General features: G+C 38.2%; 2 protein-coding genes across 2 annotated transcripts; one reads left to right on the top strand and one right to left on the bottom strand.

Moving 5' to 3' along the window:
• Positions 1–3,736: 3,736 nt before the first annotated feature.
• Positions 3,737–9,159, bottom strand: THNSL1 (threonine synthase like 1). Its single transcript, XM_056482863.1, is given in 4 exon segments — positions 3,737–6,846; positions 7,360–7,446; positions 8,837–9,093; positions 9,096–9,159. Coding segments are annotated over 4 exon segments (2,691 nt in total). The 3' UTR covers positions 3,737–4,563.
• ENKUR (enkurin, TRPC channel interacting protein) lies at positions 9,081–23,667 on the top strand. Its single transcript, XM_056483285.1, has 5 exons — positions 9,081–9,403; positions 13,367–13,512; positions 14,625–14,845; positions 16,532–16,678; positions 19,494–23,667. The coding sequence occupies exons 1-5, from the start codon at positions 9,330–9,332 to the stop codon at positions 19,665–19,667; spliced, it is 762 nt and encodes a 253-aa protein (XP_056339260.1). The 5' UTR covers positions 9,081–9,329; the 3' UTR covers positions 19,668–23,667.
• The last annotated feature ends 353 nt before the right edge of the window (positions 23,668–24,020 follow it).

The raw sequence follows: 24,020 nt of genomic DNA, 5'->3' as shown, positions 1-24,020 counted from the left end.
CACTGAACTAAACATGAATAAGAAATGTTGAACTGTCAGATATTTCCTTTTCCACAATAATCCTCAGAATACAGGCTTTCCATGCAGCACTGGACAAGTCTGTGGTGCACTGTAAATAGGGCATTTAGACATTTGCAATTTTTGATCTGTTTCTTTTTTTATACATACTTCCTTCCAGAATGATGCAGATTATCTCACTAAAATCTTAGTCTCAGCAAAGTGAATTACTGGATTATCACCAACTATACCCCTTTCAAGGAAATACAGGATGGAACACATCTTTCAAGACTTAAGAATATCAGTCCCTGAAACCACTTCTTTCAGTGCATTTTCTTTACAGCAGATTGGTAAGAATTTACAAACAGATTTACAAAGAATGTGCTATAGTGTGGATCATGAAGTGCTTATTTTGAAAAAAATACAGTGGATAAAAATGAGTAATGTGTATTTCAGGTATGCCAAATATTATATGCTTGATAGCAATGTCTGTTCTTGATGTCCTTGAAAGCAAAACTGACCTTTGGAACAACAAGAATCTTCCCTATAGAGTTTCATTAGATAAAATATTCCACCACCTCAAAACTGTAAATAGCAGTTCTTTTTATATCATAAAATACTAAGAAAACAGAATTCTCTTCTGATGTTCTATTAATCCTTTACCTCATGTCACTGTCTGTCACCCTGAGAAGGGCTGTGACTAAAGGCAAATAATGAACACCTGGTACATTTGTGAACAGAACAAAGTATTTTCCACATAAATATTCTTAAAATAAAAAAAAAGTAAATATAGACATTATGTTTCTCCTTACATTTGTTAAATGTGTCCCTGAGGTTTTTCATGTAGTAGGAAGTATTCAGCAAAGATTTATGTATAGAGAAGAATAACAGCTTAACTAAAGCAATGCTAATACTCTAGGTCAACAAAATGAGTGGAAATCTGTAGATCTGCACACTCACACTCTCTGCCGACCTGGATTTTATTGATTGATACTGCAACATCCTGCTAGACAAATAGGAGCAAACTCTGTATACAGCAAATCTAAATGGCTTAAAGAATCCTGCTAACCAGCACAATATAGATTGGCTTTTCTGTACCATTGGCACACTACTTTGCCTTAAGAAGTTAATAGAAAATTACATGACAGCATTCAGTGTACACAGTGTCTACCCGCTGAACACAGAAGACAGAAAAAATGAGCACTTATGCCCAGTCTTTAATGACTTGAATCTTTCATAATACTGATAATAGGGAATAAAAGGACCATAACAGTAGCACAGTATTTGTTCAACCACAGTATATTGCTGACACTAAGAAAATCTGGGCTGGGAAGAAAGGGGGTTTGCTTCCCTCACTATCCTAGCTACCCACAGGGCTATTCTGAGCATGCTGGAAATTTTTTCCCTTCCATTGCCACAGGCCATGCAGGACATAAGATTGTACACTACAGCTATCAGCACACAGGACTAGCACCAGATCATAAATACTGTGTAACCAGGATTACAACACTACTGCAGCATTTTATAATGTCTATTACTAGGATACACAAGCAGCTGTAGTGTAGGGAAACAGTTTACTGAAGTTAATGAAAGTCCAAAAATTACTTATTTTTGAAAATTAGTAAATAGTATATCGTAAAAGCCTTTAGACATTCGGAGAAATGTATTAATATTGTATGTGCTCATTCACCACTGTCCTTAGACACCTTAATTCCATGTTGAAAGCCCCTAAGTACAAGTGCTCATTTTTTACTTAGTTTTTATCAATAGCAATAATGGCTCATGTGATAGGGAAACAGCAACTAGAAATTCAAACCATGCTTAGGTTACTGCCATGAACTTTGAAATAACGCCAAAATAAATCCCCTGCTAGTTTAGTTCTGGCCAGTTTATCTACCACAGAGTTATCTCAGGGCAGGATGCTGGTTTCTAGCCTTATCTTGTTTAGAATCTCAGCTCCTCCCTTTCAGGTACTTTCTACAAAAAAAAAAAAAAACTCTTAATTTAAAATGTTTCTGTAAAGTATTGTAAGAGTGTGTGACAAATTGCCCTATGATGTCAATGGCATTAAGTCCGATGGAATCAAGCACTGCAGGATTTCCACTGAGTCCTGATGCTGAAACCAAACCCTGTCCCAGTAATTCAATCCAGGCAGTTGGGTTAGTTTGATTTTGGCTTTTTTTTTTTTCAAGATTTAGGATTCTGGATTTGTACTGAGCACATCCAGAAAAAGCATAACATTTTTTTCCACTTGGAATTACAGTAAGAATCAGACTGAAACATCCAGAAGTACAACATGGATGTTCACTCATCACTGATACATGCAATGCTTCTTTCTTGGCAATATGCTTCTGTAACTTTTTCTTACAGGACTTGGATTTCTTTTTAATTACATAAGCCTGGTCTTTCCCCTGTCATATTTGGAAAATGATGAAAATTCCCCTGCCCTATGAGGACACTGAAGGAGTTAGATCTTTTCATACTACAGGAGGTTCAGTGGGCACTTCAGCACAGTTGTCCAATACTCCAGTGGTGGTTAGGAAGAGATAGGAGGCTCTCTCTTCACAACGAGCCATACAGAGATGACAAGGAGAAAGTTGCACCAGCAGAAGGTCCATCTTGGTATAAGAAATTTTTCCAGTGAGAACACTCAATCACTGGAACAATCTCCCCAGGGATGTGGAAGAGTCTCCATTGCTGGAAGTTTTTAAGACATAACTGGACAGGGTGCTAGATAATCTCATCTAGGCTCCCTTTGTCAAAAAAGGTTCACCCAGGTGATGTTTTCAGGTCACTTCCAACCTGGTCTGCTCACAATTCCATGAAAACAAAAGTTATTTTTCAAAGTTACACAGAAATAGCGAATGAGGTTTGAGCAAAGAGCTAGAAAGATACTAAAAAAGTGTCAAAGAATGGGGGAATCTAGAAAGCTACTGTGTCACACCCACATTCTCAGCTACATTTAATGATACTGTAGATGTATTCACAGTGGCAAATGCACATCACGCTTAACACTTTTACCTTATGCTGGAAGAAATGACAATTCTTTAATATAGTTTGTGAGATGGTGTCTTGCTCACTTCTAGTGTGGCAAAAAGTACAAGCAGGCACACAGAGGAAGCTGAAGGATATGGCAACAGTTCAAAGCCCCAAGAGAATCTCGACATGTAGGAAATGTTGCCCATTGAAAAGGCAAAAAAAATATTATCAATTACCAGATTATTTGAATCTTAGTGGGAAACACAGCTTCTTATAACTATATCCTTACATTTGACTCTTAGCTCTTTAGCTCTAACTGCATGCCACTCAAAACTTTCAGTACATCATTTTACCATTTCTCATAATATGAAATGTAGTTTACACCTTGCAAAATATAATCTTCAATTAGTAAAATACATTTGTCCATTACCACATGATCTCCTAGGACAATCCAGTCTATTTTTTTCTTCAGGAAAAAAACCCAGCAAAGAGTCTGTCATTATCAAAACCACACAGATGTATTTTGGGTTACATAATGAACACTTCTGATGCTATCACACTGGAATTCATCTTTCACATTCCTTGATGAGATGCCAAGTAATTTGGGAAGCTTCTTTCTTACACTAATTCATGCAAAGCATGAATAGAATAGAACATCAAGGAAATTAACTTAAGAAAAATATGAAAACAGAAGTTATTAGAACAACAAAAGCTAAATGATCTCAAAGATAAAACACAATACAAAAAATATATAAAAATAAATGGTGAAGTCTGGTTCTTATTTAATAAGACAGCTGTTACCAATATCAGATTCTTCTAAAGTATAAAAAAGGATTCTAAAGTTGAAAGTTCAAATAAAAAACATCTAGGAAAGAGACTACAAGACACTGGAGGAAGAGTCACATTTCAACTATATTAAAAATATTGAATTAAGTAGTCTATTTGACACAGGAAAATATTTGGGAGGAAAAGGTGTTAAAAACAAAATGACCAGGTTTTTTCTACTTAGACACTGGCCACACAATACATAAAAAACATTATATAAGAAAATAATATATCACAAAATTCACTGGTTCAAGGATTAACAATACGATACTTTATAGTGAAATCAACCCTCATTAGTAACATATGAACACCATCATATTATCTTATTATGTTTCAGTACCCCAAGTGAAATGAGCTAAAGTTTAATTAAACATCCACTGACCAAAGGTTCACACCATTATTGCAACAAAAGCAGAGCCATTAGTTCCAGAAAGGTCAGACTTCATTATCTGCCTCCTTCCATCGAGGATGCTTCAGCCTTGTGAAGGAGACAGCACTGCTGAGGAAAGCCAGCACTGCTGGATCTCTACTGTGTCTGATTTGCAAAATGGTATTCCAGCTCTTTACACTCTCGATTCACAACCTTTCACCGCCACTAGAAATCTCACACATGTTACTTAAAAATACTGTTGAAAGCTTGACAACTGAATATAAAACTGTGAGATATGCTGTGGACTGGACACAGGCCAGATGAATGATGGCTTTAGTAAAGCATGCAGCTTGTTAAGAAGGTATTGCAATTGTGGACATTGGATCAGCTGCTCAAAAAACTTTCATAAAATGATTTTGAATTAAGGTTTCTATATGGGACATCAGCACACTCATATCAGCAGCACAGACCTGGTGGTCCCCATTTCCTGTCTTTTTCAGGGTCTCTAATAGGCCCCAGTGGATTGGAGGCAGAGCGCTGTAAGAACTCAGCAAGTGAAGCTGACTTAATGGATTCTGATTTATTTCTGTAATCCTCAAGGCCCTCAAGATAGCAGGTGCAAACTTAGAATAATGAGCTGTAGATGAAATAATAATTGGGCAAGTTCTGTCTTGTAATCGATCTGCAACTACTTTAGCAACAGCTGTGTGTGTATCCAAAATATATCCTGTAGTACTGTACACAGAGTGAATGGCAGCCAGACAGTCCTCATCAGAGCACCAGCCAGCCACGAAGTCCTGCTGAAGCTTTCCAAGTAGATTTTTCTGCAGCTGGAAGTGGCCCTGATTTTCCAGTTGATTAAATAATTGTGTCACCAGCTGCCCATCTTCATTAGCGATCAGGTGTAAGTATCGCTCAAGATTGGAGGACTTCAAAATATCTACTGCTGGTGAAAAACTGGAAATCAATTTTCTTCCCCTCAAATCATAAACACCTGTTCTTATGAAGTCAGTCAAAACATTGTTTTCATTGGAAGCACAAATACATTTTCTAATAGGAATTCCCATCATTTTAGCATAGAAAGCAGCTAACATGTTGCCAAAGTTTCCTGTAGGAATGCAAATATCTACAGGGCTTCCAAAAGAAATAATACCTTGATGAACGAGATCAAGGTATGCAGAGGCATGATAAACTATCTGAGGAAGCAGTCGTGCCCAGTTTATGGAATTTGCTGCAGCTAAAGCTGTTCCATATTCTACTGTAAGAAAGCCAGTAAAATCAGAATTAGTAAAGATTTGCTTTATAGCTGTCTGGCAAAAATCAAAATCAGATTTGACACCCACTGACCACGCATTTTCCTTCTGACAGCCAATCATTTGTGATTTTTGAATTGGGCTTACTCCATCCTCAGGAAAAAAATTCACCACAGCAATTCTCTGTTTGTCAGTGTCATGGAGACGACTAAAGCCATCTAGAACAGCACTCCCTGTGTCCCCAGAAGTAGCTACCAGAATTAAGTAATTGCAGCTTCTGGGAATGCAGTAGGCAAATAAATGTGGCACCAACTGTAATGCAAAATCTTTAAATGATGCTGTTGGTCCATGAAATAACTCAAGAAGGAACTGATTGCCTGCCAGATGTCTAACTGGGGCAACTTTAGAACAACTAAAGTTTTCTCCATATGCAGTTTCAATAATTTCTGCCAGCTTAGAAGCAGGAATATCAGCAGGATGTATGCATCTTTCCAGTATCACCTGTGCTCTTTCAATGTAAGTTGCTTCTATCAGACCTTGCCATTCTTCAGCAGTGAATTTTGGAAGTCCTCTCTCAGGAACAAAGAGTCCTCCATCAAGGGCTAAGCCCTGAGTAACAACATCACTGAAATACAATTTATGAGAGTCTTCTTCTTTACTCCTTCCAGACCTACTAGACCTTGTTGAAATGAAAGTTTCCAGTTCTGAGTCTTGGTATCTCTTCACAGCATCGAGTACCTTTTCTGCTACAACCTCTGGTGCAACATCCCCTCCACAAAGAACACGGATGTCAAACCACCTTTTGTAGAACTGTTTTCTGAACTGAAGTACATCTTTGAGAGAAATACCAGGAGATAGGCCCACAATACGATCCGTTCCCTTTGACTGCAGCCTGCTCATAATGACTGCTGTGGGCACATCCAGATACACTACTATTCCATTTTTCTTTATGTGCTGCATGCCAGCAGCATGCATTGGATTGGACCCAGTAAGGGAAATTACACTTCCAGATGCTGAGAACTTCAACAGAGCTTTTCCTTCCTCCTCTAGAAATTCATCAGTACCAACATCCTGCAGTTTTTCTGACACACTCATATTCCAGGTTGTTTCAAGGACATCATCATCTATGTCTATGACAGGGCAATTCAGTTTCTGGCCTACTATTCTCCCAGTCGTTGTTTTCCCAGCACCTGGAGGTCCCATCAGGATAATATTTTTCTTTCCAAGAAGAGAATGACTTGAGAACCATGACTTCCATATCTGTGCAAATGCAACAGGTCTTGAAAGCATCAGTTTTAAGCATATGCTAGAAAGACTGTTTTGGGTTATTAGTCTTAAAGGCTGATATTGAAAAATGTGAAACATCTTCTGATGAATTATTGTGGGCTTTTTTCCAAGGCAACTTGACAATCCACTTAACTGCTTCAGAAAGAAAACAAAAAAACAAAAAAAAAAACAAAAAAAAAAAACAAACAGTAACTAGTCCTTCAGCAAATATCTAAGAAAAAAAACCCTCTAAGATAGAAAATTTAGAACAAGACTTCAAACATAATCCAGCTATGACCCCATCAGTGTCAAGGAGGTATTTTTCAGAGTAAGACTCATTCCCCTCTCCTGCACAGTTCCAGCTTTTTTCTACTGACAAATTCAACTTCAAAAAGTCTATATCCTCAAGGTAAAAAAGACATCCAAGCCTAACACTATAATACTGTTTGCAAATAATATTCCTAATAGGAATTCAAGTTCAATTAGTTTTTCTTCTAGAAGACTTGCTTTTAACTACACATTTATAAGTAACAATTAACTTGATTACCTTCTTGTAATCAAAATGTTAACAAAGTATGCATTTGTTTCACGTCCCAAAAAAATTTTTTTTTATCCTTTCTTTCTAAAAAAATCAAATGCAAGACCCACTTAAATACACAAATAACTCACAGTCTTGTGCAACAGCAAGGCTGGATGAGTTGCATTCAAATCTCTTCTGAAGGGATGGAAACCAAACAAGGGATTTTTGAAGAACTCCTATACTGAAATTGTATTGAATGTAATGTGGGGATAGAGAGGGGAAGAGAGAAAGACAGACAGACAGACAGAGAGAAATCATGAGGACCCTCTACCAATAAAAAAAGTAACTAAAAAGGATAGATTTCCAACAAAGCAAGAAACTCTCAACATTGGGCTTTGTTTACTTAAAGAAATAAACACCAATATCAGCACTAATTGGAGCACATTATCTGTCTGCAATATTGAGAGCAAAAGGGGAAAGACTCTCAAAATCTCCCTGAAACTGCAAGGGGTACAAAGGGAAGAGCATTTGCTCACTTCTATGGAAAAACAACTTAAAATAGTAAACCTCTGTGTTTGCACCCAGTGCTGTGACCTGGAGGATATGCTGTAATTACAAAGCAGAGTAAAGATGGGCATATCACAGTGTCCAGGTTTTTTCCCTCAATCATTGTAAAGTATAAGGGGATCATCCTGTGTAGACACAATAATGTAATATCTATTACAATATAAATCTTCAATTAAAAACCCTTATAAACACTTAATAAAAGGAAAAAACCGCAGAGTATTTGTAATATCCAGTATTGCTCTAAAAGTGTACTGCAATAGTAAGCACTCTAGTGCATATATAAATATGTATATATTCCTTTTAAGGACAGAAAGAAACCTTCATATTAAACTTGCAGATGTAAAAAAGTTAGATTCAGGAGTAAATAAAGCCAAACCCAGTATATTTTAGATTACTTTATTTCTTGAATGTAAGAATCACTGCTAACATTGTGCGTGTGTACTAAGGGAGTGAAAACCATGCCAAGCACTGAGTCCTGCCTGCCACGTCCTGCTCCCCTACAGGTTAACTTTGACCTGCAGTCAGTTACTGTGCATTACACAAATAAAGGCTGTAACATCTGGGCTGCCTTATGAATTTAGGCCATAGGTATTGTTTAAAATCAACTTGCGTTTTGCACTCACCCACATAAAGTACATGTACATAGAATGCTGCAAGAATTGAATACAACCCATTTATTTGAAATAATTTTTTGTCCACTGGCAAAACTTTAACAGTAAAACCAGCTCAAATAATCCACCCACCCCACTTTAGATACGAAAGGGTGGGGTTGTTGCAGCAGAGCTTACACCCGTATCTTCAGTGACATTCTGCTTGGCTATTGGCTATTAGCTCGGCACGGAGCTTTAACCGTGACCCACAATATTAACAACCACAACCGGTGACAGGCGCTCCAGCGAAAACTGGGCCTTGTAACTTGGATAGACACGAGACCAGCCCCCAAACCAAGTTCCTGCAGCGGCTCCCTGAAGGAGTCAAAGCGCGGGTGGGAGCAGGGAGGGAGCCGGATGGACCGAACCGCGCCCAGCCAGCCAGCCAGCCACTCACTCACCCACCCACCCACGAGGCCGGCGCGGCTGCCACCTCCGCTCGCCCTGTCCTGTCCCGTCCTGTCCCGTCCCGTCCCGTCCCGTCCCGTCCCGTCCCGTCCCGTCCCGCGCCCCGTGTCCCGGCCGGGTTCCACCCCCGCCCCCCGGCGCCCTCAGCGCGGCGCGCGCACGTACCGGCGGGGCGGGACCGCTGCCGCAGGTGCCGCGCACGCGCACGCGCAGTCCAACGGCCCGGCGCGCCCCGCTCCCCCCGCGGCACCGGCAGAGCTGCGCCTGCGCGGCCGTTCGGCGCCCGGCGCTGGGGCAGGTGGCAGCGCAGGCGCCGCCCCTCATGGCGCCGTTCCGCCTGACGGGTTTCCCCGGTAACTGACAACAGCCGCCTGAGCCCCTCGGCCAGGCGGCGCTTCCCCTGATCAGGCGAGCCCCCAGTGGGCAGAGTTCCCCGTGTCCAGAGTCCCACGAGCAGGAAGGCGCTTCCCCGTGCCCGGCTCCGCGGCGGGAGCATGGCCACGCAGAGTGCCCAGGAGGGCGCCTCTGGCCCCCCGCCCCAGCCGGCGCAGCCCGGCAAACCTGCCAGGTACGTGAGTGTGATGGAGCTACCTGCAGGCAGGGTGGCTGCTTCTGGCAAGGCAGTGCATCTCATGGGTAACAGGTATTTAAAAAAAACCCAAACAAACTAGTTTTTGGATAGTTGCTCCTCCTCGTAACGAGTCACTAACATCAGGAAGGACACTGAGGTGCTGGAGTGTGTCCAGAGAAGGGCAGCGAACCTGGTGAGAGGGCTGGAGCACAAGTCCGATGAGGAGCAGCTGAGGGAGCTGGGGGTGTTTAGTCTGGAGTAAAGGAGGCTCAGGGGTGACTTCTCTACAACTCCTGAAAGGAGGGTGCAGCCAGGTGGGGATCGGTCTTTTTCCCTAGGCAGTTAGCGACCTTGGCCTCAGCTGCACCAGGGCAGGTTTAGATTGGACATTATAATGGAAGAGATTCTTCACAATAAAGGGTGATTAGGTACTGGAATGGGCTGCCCAGGAAAATGGTGGAGTCCCTATCCCTGGAGGTGTTTAAGGAAATGGTGGATGTGGCACTCAATGCTTGTCTAGTTGACAAGATGGTGTTGGACTTGATAATTCAGAGGTATTTTCCAACTTATTTGATTCTGTGATTTGCAGGTTTGCAGTCTGCTACAAGAAGTGATGATTAAGTTTGGTGCCTTCAGTGACATCTTGTTAGTTCATAATTTACATAGCATTCCTTCTGTGCACAGGAATTACATTACATCTTTGTTATTTGCACTTAGCAAATACTCAGCAGCTGAAAAGGTGGGCTTTCCAGTTTCCATACTTTCTGTTTCAGGTGTGTCCTCTGACATAGTTTTTTTTTTTTTTTGCCTCCCTTCCTTCTTGCCTTAAAAATACAAGAAAAGGCCTTTTGCCAAGAATTATGCAGACATGTTGTTTTTTTCAAGTCCCTATTTGTATAAAAGACTGTTACACTTACATCTTTAGTGAAAGGGTAGGTTGTAAATCAATAGCTTGAAAACAAATAGATGTATCAGTGACACTAATTAGAACAAAGATAGTTATCCTGTTTCAGGTAAAAGGATTCAGACTTGTGAGATTCCTAGTTCTGAGTCTTATGTAAAAGTAGAGTTTTAAATTTTGGTTTTTTTTTCATTCTGAATGGATATAGTTTTGCACAGAGATACTTTTGAAGACATAGGAAGGTGAAAGGACAATATAGCAAGGCATGCACATTAAATCCATTCCTGACTTAATACCATTCAGAGATTTAGATACTCCATGACCATTAAATTCAGTTAAGACAACAGATTCCTTGGCTTAGATATAATCTTACTAAATCCCCTTCTGATCTCATTGACTTCTGTTGTCACCACACTTGCTGCTTAGGTTCACAATATGACAAATATTCAGCTGGTAACAGGACTATTGAACTTGGTTAATAGTGTGATTTGACCAGTTTTAACTAATGCATACAAAATCTACTTTGTTGCATGGGGTTTTTTTTCCAAATGAAATCATATATATTTCACTCTCAGTTGACTGATACTGCTCATGAGACCACAGCAAACATTCTCATATTCCCCAACTTCGATATCCCAAGATGACACCTAAGGAATAGGTGTCATCTTCTTCTGTCTTCTTAGAGCTGTACTGTCTTTCTCCCTTGCTAAATGATGAACAGATTAGATTCTGATGTTCCCCATAACCATGTTTTCTTCTTGCAACTCTAACCTGTGATATTGAGCCACTTTCTTGGTCTGGAAAGTCACTGAAAAGATAACAGATCCCCCATCTCTTTGTGCAAAGGAATCTCTATAGCTGTCTACAAATGATATATTTACCTCATGCCAGTATGTTCAAAACTCAGTGTCTTTTCATTCTTTTTCTCATTCCAAGACTGTGAACCCCACTAGGTCAAAATTTACATAAAGTTAATGCCTTTCTCTCTCATGTTCTTATGTTGCCACTTCTAGGAAATGGTGAGGAATACTGTTATTTATCAGTTTGGTGGGTTTGTGCAATGTCTATAGCTGTTTGCCATGAATTTAAAAGAAAAAAATAAATAAAACTTCACTCTTTATAATTGGAAGTATTTCAGAAAGTATATATAATCTTATACAGATAATCCTCTCTCTGGATTTTGGAGACCAAATCTGCAAAAGGCAAAATAACTCCACAATTTTAATGAAGTCCTCTGACATGTTATGATCAAGTACAAAAACGTCTATCAGACATTTGCAGCTTACAGACAAGAGCTTTCATCAGTGTTGCTACTGTGATACATATTCAGTGGCCCATGATTATATGGTTTCTTTCTTCCTATTTCAGTATTTCCATGGGCTGCACTAGATGTAATCCTTTTTGTTCTTCTTTTTTATCCTTACTTGAAAACATGGCATAGTTTTTTTCATACACGTTTTTTTCTGTAAAAGAAGCACAGCTTTTCATAAGCTTTTGTCTACCATAAATTAATATTACATGTTTCCTGAGGATGGACTTACAAAATTATAAAATTATAAAAGTACAGTGAGGGAGCCTTCGCTTCAGAAGCAGGCAGTTCTGCTTCCTCAGGCAAACATCTGTGACAGCTCAGTCCTTCAGAGAGAGGCAAGATGTTGCCAATCAGCTAATGATCAGTGTTTGGTTTCTTTTGAAGATTTTGATTAAAGCAGAAGTTATCATGCCATATGCACCATTAGACCGAAACAGCAGTGTGTGCATACCATGTTCATACAGCTTTTCATGTCTGAGCCCTTACTGATTTTCACATCAACTGTTTCAGTGCCAAACCCACCACTGATTACCATTGTTCAGGATCGCAGCTCCTACCTGTGTAATATAAGGAATCTGCAGTGTGCTGTGCTATTTCAAAGCAGTCACCCATCTCATCTGTCATAAGAGTTTGTAGCAAGTGGTTCATCTGGAACATTGAGACAGTGATACAGATACAGTGGACAGTAATAAGAAAAACTGATGATCAAGGACATCCTGTACAATTCTTGACTACATTTGGCATCTTTTCTCAAGCATAAATCATATAGAATCATAGAATATGCTGAGTTGGAAAGGAGCCATCAGGATCATTGTGTCCAGCTCCTGGCCCTGCACAGGACACACTAAGAATCACACCATGTACCAAAAGGAATTCACGCAAGCAATACTGTAGCCTCTGATCTTTCTTCCTAGCCTGGCTATAGGGCTGGAGGCTGCACTGAACTCAGCAATTTTATGTAGAAAGAGAATCTGACTCGATTGTTTGGGAACTAAAAAACTTTAATACTAGAAAACAACAGATAGTAAGGCCAACAGTTTGTACTGAATGAACTGGGAAAGATGGTACAGGGAGGCTAGTTCTATCCACAAGGGCAAATGGACTAAAGCAGGTGTTAGGGCATGTCAGGGGTATTTATAAACTTGCAGGAGGGGTGGAATTAGGGCGAGGTTTAGGGAGGAGGTCCAATAGGGAAGGGCAATTAGGAATATTAAAATTATTGCAGCAAAAAGGAACCAATGATGACAAGGGAAGCAGAGAACTTTCTGGCAATAAGGAACATACTAGAACTGAAAGATTCTAAGAGTGATTTTTTTACTCACCACTATTGAAAAGTTTTCTCACAGCCTTAAGCCATGGTCATCTGCATTTATATTAAACCTGACTCCAACAGAATATTCAAGTTTATTTCCAAAATGTAGGTTTTGTTGGATTTTGGAATGACTGTGTTCAGCGTTGATATTTGGTGTTTATTTCCCCAAGTGTGATAGTCCTGACCTCAGAGACACAAGAGCAGAAGGAAGAAGCAAGCTAACTTCAGAACCAGAAAACTGATTTGTCAGTGTACTACTAGGTTTAGCCTTAGCATGGAGGCTATGTGAATGATGGTCTTTATTTGGGAGAGAGTACAAAACAAAACAGATCAGGCTTTCACCACAAACTACTGCAAAGAATTATATTCTTTGAAGAACTATTTTGAATATTTTTCTGACCTTTAACTTCTTTATGGCATTTTTTAACCTCTAAGGTATATATCCAAATATAGCGAACTTGTGAGACGTGAAGCAGAGAAAAATAAATCTCAGTGGAAAACTATGGGGCCAGCAAAAGTTGCAGTGCCATCTCCAAATGATTTTCTGCAGAAACGTTCCAAGGAGCCCAAGCTAGCACCAAGTAAGTGTAGATAGAAAATATGCAATGTAATATATTTTTTTACGGTGGAGAGTTTAGTTTTTGTGTCCTACAGTACTAAGTTATGGCCACTATCCAGTTGTAAAAACAAGGTACTGGTTTGTGAGGTCAGTATCAGGAAACTAGCTGTTGTAGGAATGAGCTTTGTCATTTGTGATATTACACTTATTTACTGCTGAAGAAGAACATGAACTCAGACAACTTGGATCAAGTTTTTTTTTTATTTCTAGTAATGATCATGAATTAGAGTTATGTCTAGCATGAAATATGATGGGAAATAATTATTCTTAATCACTCACTATAAGTGAGACTACTCAGGGTACTATTGAATTTCTCTTGGTGCCTTGGAGAAAAGACTACACTAAAATGGAAAAGTTTCTATATTCTCTGGATAAAGAATTGTAAGAGGCTTTTTACAAGGATTAGGGAGCAGCAAGAGTGGGGCTCTTCCCTAAGGAGAGTCAGACATTGAGGGCAGCCACAATGCAGGCTGAGCAAAGATCTCATCAAGAGAGTGCAGTGCCACCATGTCAGGCTGGCCAGCAGAGCGGGGTGGTGAGGAAAGTCTGTCCTGTCAGTGGCCCACTGACCATCAGTGTAAGTTTACAGGCCAGGTCCCTCCACTGATTCCACATAGCTCTTCAGGAGCAGGACTGGGGCAGCCATGACTGAGACAGCTCATCCAGGTATTGACAGGTGAAATGGGGTTCCTGATCCCAAGGAGGGGGCAGGGTGGATGCCCCAGGTGAGACTGGATGGTACTATTATTGCCCAAGGGCTCTAACAATGAGCACCTCTAGTAGTTATAATTACATTTGAAGAAAGGCCTGTACTACTGCAATTAAGAGGAAATGAGTGACATATAAGGGAAACCCATCTGAAACAACATAGTATTTCCTAGGTTATAAAACTTCTGTTAGGCCAGACAAACAGATCACAGTTCATTGACAGGCAGTTCTTTCATTGTAGATGCTGTTGGGTTCTATTTTTATGTAATTCTTTACATAGTTTTTCCCTTTTCAAAAGTGTAATAATATGAAATTGCAAATTGCTTCAGATTTATTGCTGAGAATGTTTGCATGCTCTATTCACAGAAAAAAAAGAACAGGAGGGTGAAAAATTGCTTCCATTATCAGTGCCAGGGAGGACATACCACCCAGTTATTCGCATTAAAAAGAATTTTATATATAAAAATGCAGTTGATGTTATCAGAGGGAAGCCCAAAAAGCCTCGACATTTTTGTGTTGATACAAGACAGGGAGATAAATATCTCCTTGAACCTTCAGGACTTTTTCCAAAATACATTAGAAAAAAGGTATGTTTTATTATATTATATTGGGAATACTATTTGTAATGCCTATTTTGGCTTCACTGTTGCATAGATACCATGGCTGTTCGTATTAGACCTCTTGAATTCATCAAAAAGAAATCACTGGCACTAGATTTGTGCCCTGCCTTTCCTGTTTTCATTTGCTTATGATGTCAGCCAAACAAATTTGCAGAATGATAGTTCTAAAGCAATGGCATATGTCTTGCATTGGGAACCCAGGGAGTGTCTAATGGGGAGACATGGAATTCTGTGATGAATGAATGTTTGCTGCTTAGAAAAGACAGACAGGGAAGAAGAGAAGGAGGGTTGCCATTTGAATGAAAGAGCTGTTCAAATTTATGGAGTTCTTCTGTGAAATTGGCAACAGGCTGGTTGAGCCTGTGAGTAAGGATCAGAGAAAAGGCCAGCAACTGTCAAAAATGTGTTTATTATGGAGCACAAAAAGGTGAGGAACTGGATGAAAATCTCTTTAAGCAACTGGAGAAAATCTTCAGATCATGATGCAGCTTCTTAAGGAAGACTTCACTCTCCTTGGTATTTGCTGGAAGGATAATGCAATGGGATGAGAACAATCCAAAAAGTTTCCTGGAGCATGTCAGCAAAAGCTTTGTTCACAGATAGTGAATGAGCCAACCAATGGTCATGCTCTTCTGGTTCTGCTACTTACAAAGGAGGAAGAATTGTTCAGGGGTGTGATAATCAGTTGTAGTCTGGGTGGCACAGACCATGTAGCAGCTCCAGACCCTTTCCTGTTCAGGGAGCCAGCCTACTGACTGCTCAGGAGAGCAAACTGCAGCTTATTGAGGGTAACTGGTAAGTAGGACTCCATGTGAGACAGCTCTGGAAAGCAAAGAGCTTGGGAGAGCTGACATGCTTTTAAGGACAACCTCCCCTGTGCACAAGAATGGTCCATCCCCTACCCAGATGTACCCATGTAGCCCATGACAGAGCATTAAGAGATGTCATAAGACATAACTCATGACAGAGAAGATGCCAGAAAGAACCCGAAGCCCTTGCAGTACTTTTCCATGGCTAAACATGTATATAAACAATGCTAGTCATGGTGCTACCTGACACTAAAAGCTTAGTGAATAATTTTGCATTTAGTAGAAAGAAAGTAGCCTCTCATATTTTCTGGCTAGAGGAGCTTCCTTTTACAAAGGCTAAGGCAAAATAGATGTGTCTGGGATATTCAGAAGGTTTTTTTTTTCCTCACAGAAACACATCAGTATGGGATATTAACTAGTCCAATTTTCATGTATGTATATGTTGCAATATTCAGCAAAAATCAGGATACAGGAAGACCTCTCAAGGAAATTCTCTAAGGAATGTTTCCAATCATAGAATCTGACACTGTATAAAAATGTGAAATAGCTCACTGTTATGAACAGGTTTCAAGCTCCTTGCTCAACCATCAGTTCTTTTAAATAGACATTTTGCTTTCTGGGTTCTACTGTCTTCTAAGGTTGTGAAAAGAAATTGAAGGGAATTTTTTATATGTTTTTCTCAGGCTACAAAGATAATCAAGTTTGGCACTTTCAAGAACATGGTGATTTAGGATTTTAGTGCTCAGTAGCAGAAATTGTCATTTCAAGCTATTTTCACAAATGTATGGATGACATGTTTCCTTCTTAAAAGCACATATATGGAACTTCTTCCCTCTCCTTATAGAATTATGGTGTTATACCCAAATATGTGACACGGAGAAATGAAGAAATGAAGAGAGCGGAGGAGGAATATCAGGCCAGTGTTTTGGCGGAACTTAAGAAGAAAGCCATGAAAACTCTATCTGAAGAAGAAAGGACAAATATTCTGAAGGTGCATATTTTGATTTAGTGTAATTAGAAACAAAAGATTAGCAGTCCAAAAGATTAAATAAGGTAATGTAAGTCCATATAATAATGAAAGTATACTTTTTTTGGTTTTTTAAGTGTGACGAATTAGTTGGCTACTTTTTCACTAGATGGAGCTGTAGAACAGTTGTATACAACTGAAAGGAACTGCTCTAGCTACAGTTTTAATCCAGTTTTCAATTCTCTTTGGTTCTTATCCACCTTAATGACTCAGAATTTCAGTGAAACTTCAAAGAGCAGAAAATCACCAGTATAGATTCAGTGACACTTAGTAATGGAGAAATACAGTTTTTTTCCTAATGCAGAATATTGCTCCTTTTATTGGCAGTTTCTATCTTCACATTGTGACCTCACTGATTAAAACATAATGACTTTCTTTAAAATGTGGCAAAAAAAGAAAACAGAATTAAATTGCAATATAGTTATAGAACTATGACTGAAATTTTTTTATTTTATCAAGTTGTTCTGGATACTGTCTTTCACACAGTTTTTATTGCTGGATTATTTTTATTTTATTTTTAAAGTTTTTAGATTTTTTACTAACTCAGTATTTATTTTAATTTTTTTTCCGTCAAAAGCATTTGCACTTCCATGGGCTTACTTATACAGTTATATTGTCAGGAGGAATTAGTGTCCCCAGGGTATGTGGCTTTTACCCAGTGCTCAGCTGTAGACATATGAGAATTTCTGTACTTTAAAATAATTGACATTGCTAGTGAACACATGTGCACTATCTGATTTGAAATAATACGTGGCAGTAGGTGCCTGAGACCAAAATCAAGCCTCATGACCTTACAAAAATAAAGGGAAGTAATTTGTGCCAACATTTTTTGAACTCTTCATTGTGCTTATTTTGGTTGGAATTTTATGAGAATAAAAGAGAATGTTGAAAAATGCAATACATATTTCTCACTGATCCAGCATGTATTAGAATTCCATATATAGAGTGGGTATTCAGCTTGTGATCTAGCTACAGTGGTCAGTATATTACATTGTTGGAGGAGCTATGAAATTCACTGTTTTCAATTATTTCCAAGCCAGTTCTTACTAATGTACACAAATAAGATTATTTGAATTTGTACAAATTATTTGAAGAATCTATGAATGACTCTTCTATGGAACTTTTTGAAAAGATGAGATTTATTTTTCTATTATTTATATATTTGTAAACTGTACCTGATGCCTGGTAGACTATGAACCTTATCAAAGTACTTTACAGCCTTGAGTAGCAAAGACAAGTATTATTACAAGACAGTAGATAAATATCCTTGTTGCTCTATGTTTCACATGTAGCAGTAGGGTTTTTAAGCTTACGTAGACATTTGTATATGAAGATTGTTGGAATAACTTTTATGAAGAACACTTAGATGCTTGATATGAAATATTCATAATATGAATATGAGCATGAATTGCTATGCAATAAATACACTGGTTTAAATTGTTAAAATATTAGTTCATATTAAAGATTACATTTTTCTTGGTGTTGGCAGGAGAATTCATTTTTTTTCTCTAAATCAATTTATACAGTCAACAAAAGACAAGTTTCTAAGCACAAGAGCCCTTGAGTTCTGAAATAGAAACAACAATCTTCAAATCAAATACATATAAAAATAAACCCTCTAAATTTAAATTCATTATGTTCATCAGTTAGCAAGACTGTGAGAAAAGTGTGTAATAATATTGGAGGACATGAGGTTGGAAATCACAGTGTGCCATAAAATCAGTGTGCCAATTGAATCCAGTTTTAGTTGTGAAGAAGAGATTAAAACTTTGGTTCCCAAGAGTGTAACTTCACTTCTTTATTTTTGAAGATACTTTGTGATACTCTAAGGTGTAGAACTGAGAGCCATGAACATTTTGGAGAAGTGTTCTCTCACTGATGGATGTGTTATTTACTCATTGCTGTCTCATTGCCTTGTTAGTTGTGATTATTAAGTTCAGCCACATAGTTTTCATGGGACATTTCATGCACAGATAAACTCTACTAAATCCTCACATACATGTGGATAGAATGTGTAGATTTTGATTTTACTTTTGAGGAGAGAAAGTAAGAGTAATAGTTGTGGTAATTTTAAGAAGCATATAAAGACAAGATTTAGATTTTATTTTTCTACCACAGTCTGGTTCCTTTCAGTGTTTATTGGTGGATAAAAGTGCTTTCTCTGATGACGACTTAACAGGTTAATGAATAAATTTTGGAGTATAGCATTTAAAATTTTTTTATGTATTATTTTAGTCTCAAGGTTTTATGTATGGAGGATACGGTTTGCTTTACCTAGAAAGGTAATTCTTTGCACAGCAGCATTCAAGAGAGGAAGTAGTTACTGAAATTACTGTTGATAGGGTCAATGACAGTTAGGATTTTTAGTCCAAACGATAAATAAATTGCTTACAGTTGTTCCTGTAAATATAGATTAGAAAAGGAATGCAATTATTCAGAATTTTTTCAAATTAGTTTATGGAAGTTATAGTATTGTGGAACCAGTTTAGTGACTGTGGTCTGAACAAAGTCTTGGTTAGAGAAAATTAAGCTGGTGGTGAAATGGCCTGAAACTGATGCTGAATTTTGGCTAGAGTTCCAAGTGTTGTAAGTCTTAAGGATTTAGTTAATTTGGTCCAATTAAGATGATTACACAGTATTAATGTACTTATCTATTATTTTTACATTGCAGTGACACTTAGGAAATGTAACATAAATTTAAAAAATCAAGTAGTTTATGTTCATATTGTTCTTACTTTAAGTTTTTCTCTTGTATTTCCTTTTCATGTAACGGCACCAGGCACTGAAAAAGAACTGGGAGGAAGTAAATCGAGCATTTCAGACTCTTCCAGTAATAACAGACACCAGGTACAAGAAAATGCAAAAAGAAGAGCTGGAATTAAAGCTGCAGCAACTGGAGCATGACATAGCAGCAATCGAGAAGCACAAAAACGTCTACATTGCAAATGTGTAAGGATTGTTGTTCAGATACTGCCTCTTTTCTCCTTTTTCTCTATCCCTGCATCTCCAAGAAGTGCCTCTGTAATGCTACTGTCAACTATTTAGAAGGAAATACTAAGTATGCAGCTTCTTAGAAAAGTTGTTACGTATAACTCTTATCTGTACAATTCCCAAAACATTTGAAATAAAATGCTTAACTAAACTTTGAGTATGAATAATGAATTTAATTTATTATTCTATGTAATTTTTACTAACTACTAAGGTTTCTATAAACATCATACAGAAATCATATAAAACACTGTTTCATATGTTTGGAGTACATCTTTCCTTGCCTAGCCAAAACAAAGGGAAATAATTGGCTGCTGAAGACAGCTTGGTAAATATAACTTCAGCATGGAATAGCTTCTGGACTATATATTAAAGAGATGTTGTGCTTTACTTAAAAGCTTGAGTGATTGTATTTCTAAACAGCTTGGCTTTTGCATAACATTTTGTATACTCACTTTTTGTTACCAAAACCAATTTTTAATGTGGAAATGTGTAATAATACAGACTTCACACAATACAGATACCACATGTGTGATTTTACAAGTACGTAATTCTGTAATACTACAGTAAATCTAGAATTAAATTAGAAAAATGTGTTTTGACTGGAATTATGTGTGTACCGTTAGAATGAAAGCAATATACAAGCATCTGAGTCAAGACAGACAAAAACTGTGTCAGTACACTATTGCAATTGTTTGCATAGAATGAAAAAATGTTTTTATTTGCTACTGCTTAAGCTTTGCTTCATAGAATCACAGATACTGTTTAGATTAGAAAAAATCTTTTTCAACCTTTCAGTATGGTATCAATCACTACCACCAGCAGCTGTTGTGACATCATCATTATCTGACATCAGCAAAGCATAAAGTAAAAAATTTGAAATCAACTATGAAAAGCCAAATGTTTGCATACATTAAATTCCTTTCCTAAATTTGTCAGGGAACGTCTTTGAAGACTTCACCATGATTCTAGGCTCTATTTCTTGTGCATATTGTACTTGTCTATGACATGCACTAGGAACGTGTGGGTGAGTAGGAATGTGTATTTTCTTTTTTCTACCTTATTATTAAGCAATCATTTTTATTTTTGAAGGATGTAAGCTGGAAGAAAGCTGCAGATTTGAAAAATGTAGTTTTAATATACTTCTAACTCAAAAGACTGACACACTGTATATTTTAATAAAACTACACTTAATTATTCGTACTTAATAATATGTGATACTATCTTCTAGTGAAGTACTTGATGCCCCTTTAAGAAATTCAGTGTAATCAGTAAAGGCTGTTTCTTATGACTTGAAATGAAAAAAAAAGGATGTGATTACAAAAGAGCATGCATTCCCACTGCCTCCCTCTCAGCTTTTACTTGCAGACTGGCTGATTTACGTTAGGATCTGTATTTGGTTCTTCCATTTATCATCAGTGCTAACTTTATGGAAATGCAAAATAGGTGGTGGCCTATCCCAAAACTTGGGACAAGCAGCTAGGCCAGACTTAGAAATATTCATCACTCACCAGTAGAAATGACTGCTTTTTAAAATTGTCAGAAGTATGTTAATATATTACTGGGAAATTAGGAAGTGAATGGGAAAGGATGCAAAAAGTATTCCTGCTTAACAGAAGAGGAAGAGACAAAAGCCAGGGTCCTTCTGTAGCTGAGTGGACTGTCACTAGTGACTTACAACAGTGCTGTGGTGTTTTTTTCCTGAGCCTCATATAGCTCTTTGCAGGTAGCTCTGCTGCATGTTCCCCTCGTGAGACGTGGATTGCTTCCTATGGAGGGGCTGTACCCCCTTTTGGTGTGTATTCTGTGGGATCTGCCAACACCTCTGATTATGAAAAAAAAATATAATGAAAATCATTGAAAATGTATGTAGAAGGACAATACTGTTTACCCTTCCCCTTTAGCTCTCTCTGGGAATTTGGACAAAATAAATTTACAGAATCCAAAGAAAGTAACTCTGTATCTATATGTTCAGGAAATCCCAGTAATTGAAAGTATAATGTTCATGAATGAATTAATATGTACCATTGATATAACAAAATGAAAAAGGTGAATAAACTCAATTGTTCAATTCGATAGAATTTTTCCCTCATAAAAGCTATTAAATATTACTAGAAACAAGTCTGTCCACAGGCTAAAAAGTAGCATTACCATTTGAAACATCCTTTAAATTCACGAGTCAGTTACCAATAATCCATAAAATAACAAGACTATAACCAAAATGCTTCAGTACTTCATAATTATAAAAGCAGTAATTTTAAATTGTCCATATTAAATTGTATAACCACAATAAAACATGAAAAATGGGACATGAATAATCTATTGGTCAGTAAGAGTTATGTTCCCACAAATTGAAAATATTTCCTGTTGGAAGTTGTGCATGACAAAGCTGTGTATCTGTTTTTTAAAAATAGCAACGTGAAATTATGATGAATATCTCAGTGGCTGTTCTTGAGAATGAAACTATTTATATTCAGGAAGGAAGGGATCAGATATGGCATTGCCGCAAACAGAGGGAGTTCCTGATTGTATGGCTCCGATGGAGCTGCCTCGAGCAAGCGTCAGCTCTGACTGGAGCATGTGGGCTCCATGTGGCTCATCTTGGACCATGGTGGCTTTTTGGGCTTTGTGTGTATTCCTGAGACAGTTCTTCAAAACTTTCATTGTAGAGGGATAACCTCATTCCCCTCACAAAACAGTGAGACCAAAATTCAGTGGGAAAAATGGGAGAAATTTGCCACTGAATTCATTTTCCATAGTCTCTGTAGGTAGTTTTTGTTGGGGTTTTTTTCGTAGGAGGGCATGTCTGACCCTTGTATATTATTGTGGAAAACTGGAACTGCAAACTGCTGCTGTGATGGCTCTGCCATGAAGCTGAAATCTAGTTCTTTCACTGGCATACATTTCAGGCAACACAACATATCTAACAATTTCAGCCTTAATGAAGGCAGACATCTTTCAGATAAGAAAATGTCACATATATGCAGGTTAATAGGATCCTAGATAAATGCCCTAGTCCACACTTTCATCCTCAGCTTTAGGATGCTTATAATATTAATGACATAATTAGAGGAGAGAGAAGTGGCAAACCCTGTTATTACAGTCATCTGACATTTCCCATAGTCAAGGCAGCTGCTGAGCCTTGCAGCTGGGACCAGGTGAGTATAGTACCTGACCAAGCCAAGCAGGAACAGCCATTTCTTCCATGAGTGGCCATCCAAGATGGGGATGTATACTTCACCACATGAATGCCTAGACTGTATAGTTTTTCATGCTATCTCAATCTTCCTCCTGCTCCTTCTTGTCATGCAAAGTTATGTAAAAATATGAAGGTTTTCACCTTCCAGGCTAAGTGGCATTATGGTAGGAATGCAACGTGAGTTGCAGTTGTTACGTTTTTTTTTTTCTTTACTGTTTAAAGGATGTTGATATAAATGTGAGTCCCATTTCACCAGGTTATGAAACACAGTTTTTAATAGGCTGTACTTCCACAAATAATTGTAGAAAGGCAGAATAGCAGCTATGTGCTGGTCTTGTTGATGCTGCTAGGAGTGTGAACTTCTGTTCAGTCACTAGTACTAGCCTGTGGTGTTAATTCATTATTCCATGCCAGCCTCGACATTGACTCCACAGCATGAAGAAATTCACAGAAACGTGCAAACACTGGAATAACTTGGTATTCAAATATTTTCTCAAATGTCCTTTGCAGTAGTGCCCACCAAAAATTTAACAACAGCTGAGCTGCTGGTGAGCTGAAATAAGGGTTTATCTTGCTGACCTGTGCAGTTTCCTTGAACTCCCCTGGCACTGTAGCCTGCTGTTTCTTGTCTTAGATTGTTAAGTTATCTGTCATACAGATTGTGTTTTTCTCTCTTTGCTTAGTGCCTGACACAATTTTGTCTGTTAGTAGAGCTCTTGTGTGCTTATAATAACAGTTATAATAAATATGATCATCTGGGCATGAAGACCATGCAATAAGATTCTTGTTGTTTACTAAAAGGATCTGTTTTCCAAGAACTCTCATTTCATTTGTTTCAGCAACTGGAAAGTAGGAGTTGAAGGAAGAGAAATGAGATTTAAAGCACTTAACTTATTCCCTGGAGCAAAATGATTTATTCATGTCTTTGTCATAGCATGTTTTTGAAATGCAATGGTAAATGACTTATAACTGGCTTTTTCACTGGTAACCATTTATACTGTGTTTCTCATTTTTGGGATTTCTGACATGCAATTTGAGCCCATCTCTTTTAAATACAGGATATATGTGCCTAAAGTTAGAACTATGACTTTAGCCTAAACAGCACTATGGAATAGTTTA

This window comes from Oenanthe melanoleuca, chromosome 2, assembly GCF_029582105.1.
Source record: "Oenanthe melanoleuca isolate GR-GAL-2019-014 chromosome 2, OMel1.0, whole genome shotgun sequence".
NCBI classification, from domain to species: Eukaryota; Metazoa; Chordata; class Aves; order Passeriformes; family Muscicapidae; genus Oenanthe; species Oenanthe melanoleuca.
The sequence above is the reverse complement of the archived record's forward strand: the minus strand, read 5'-3'. Positions and strand labels throughout refer to the sequence as shown.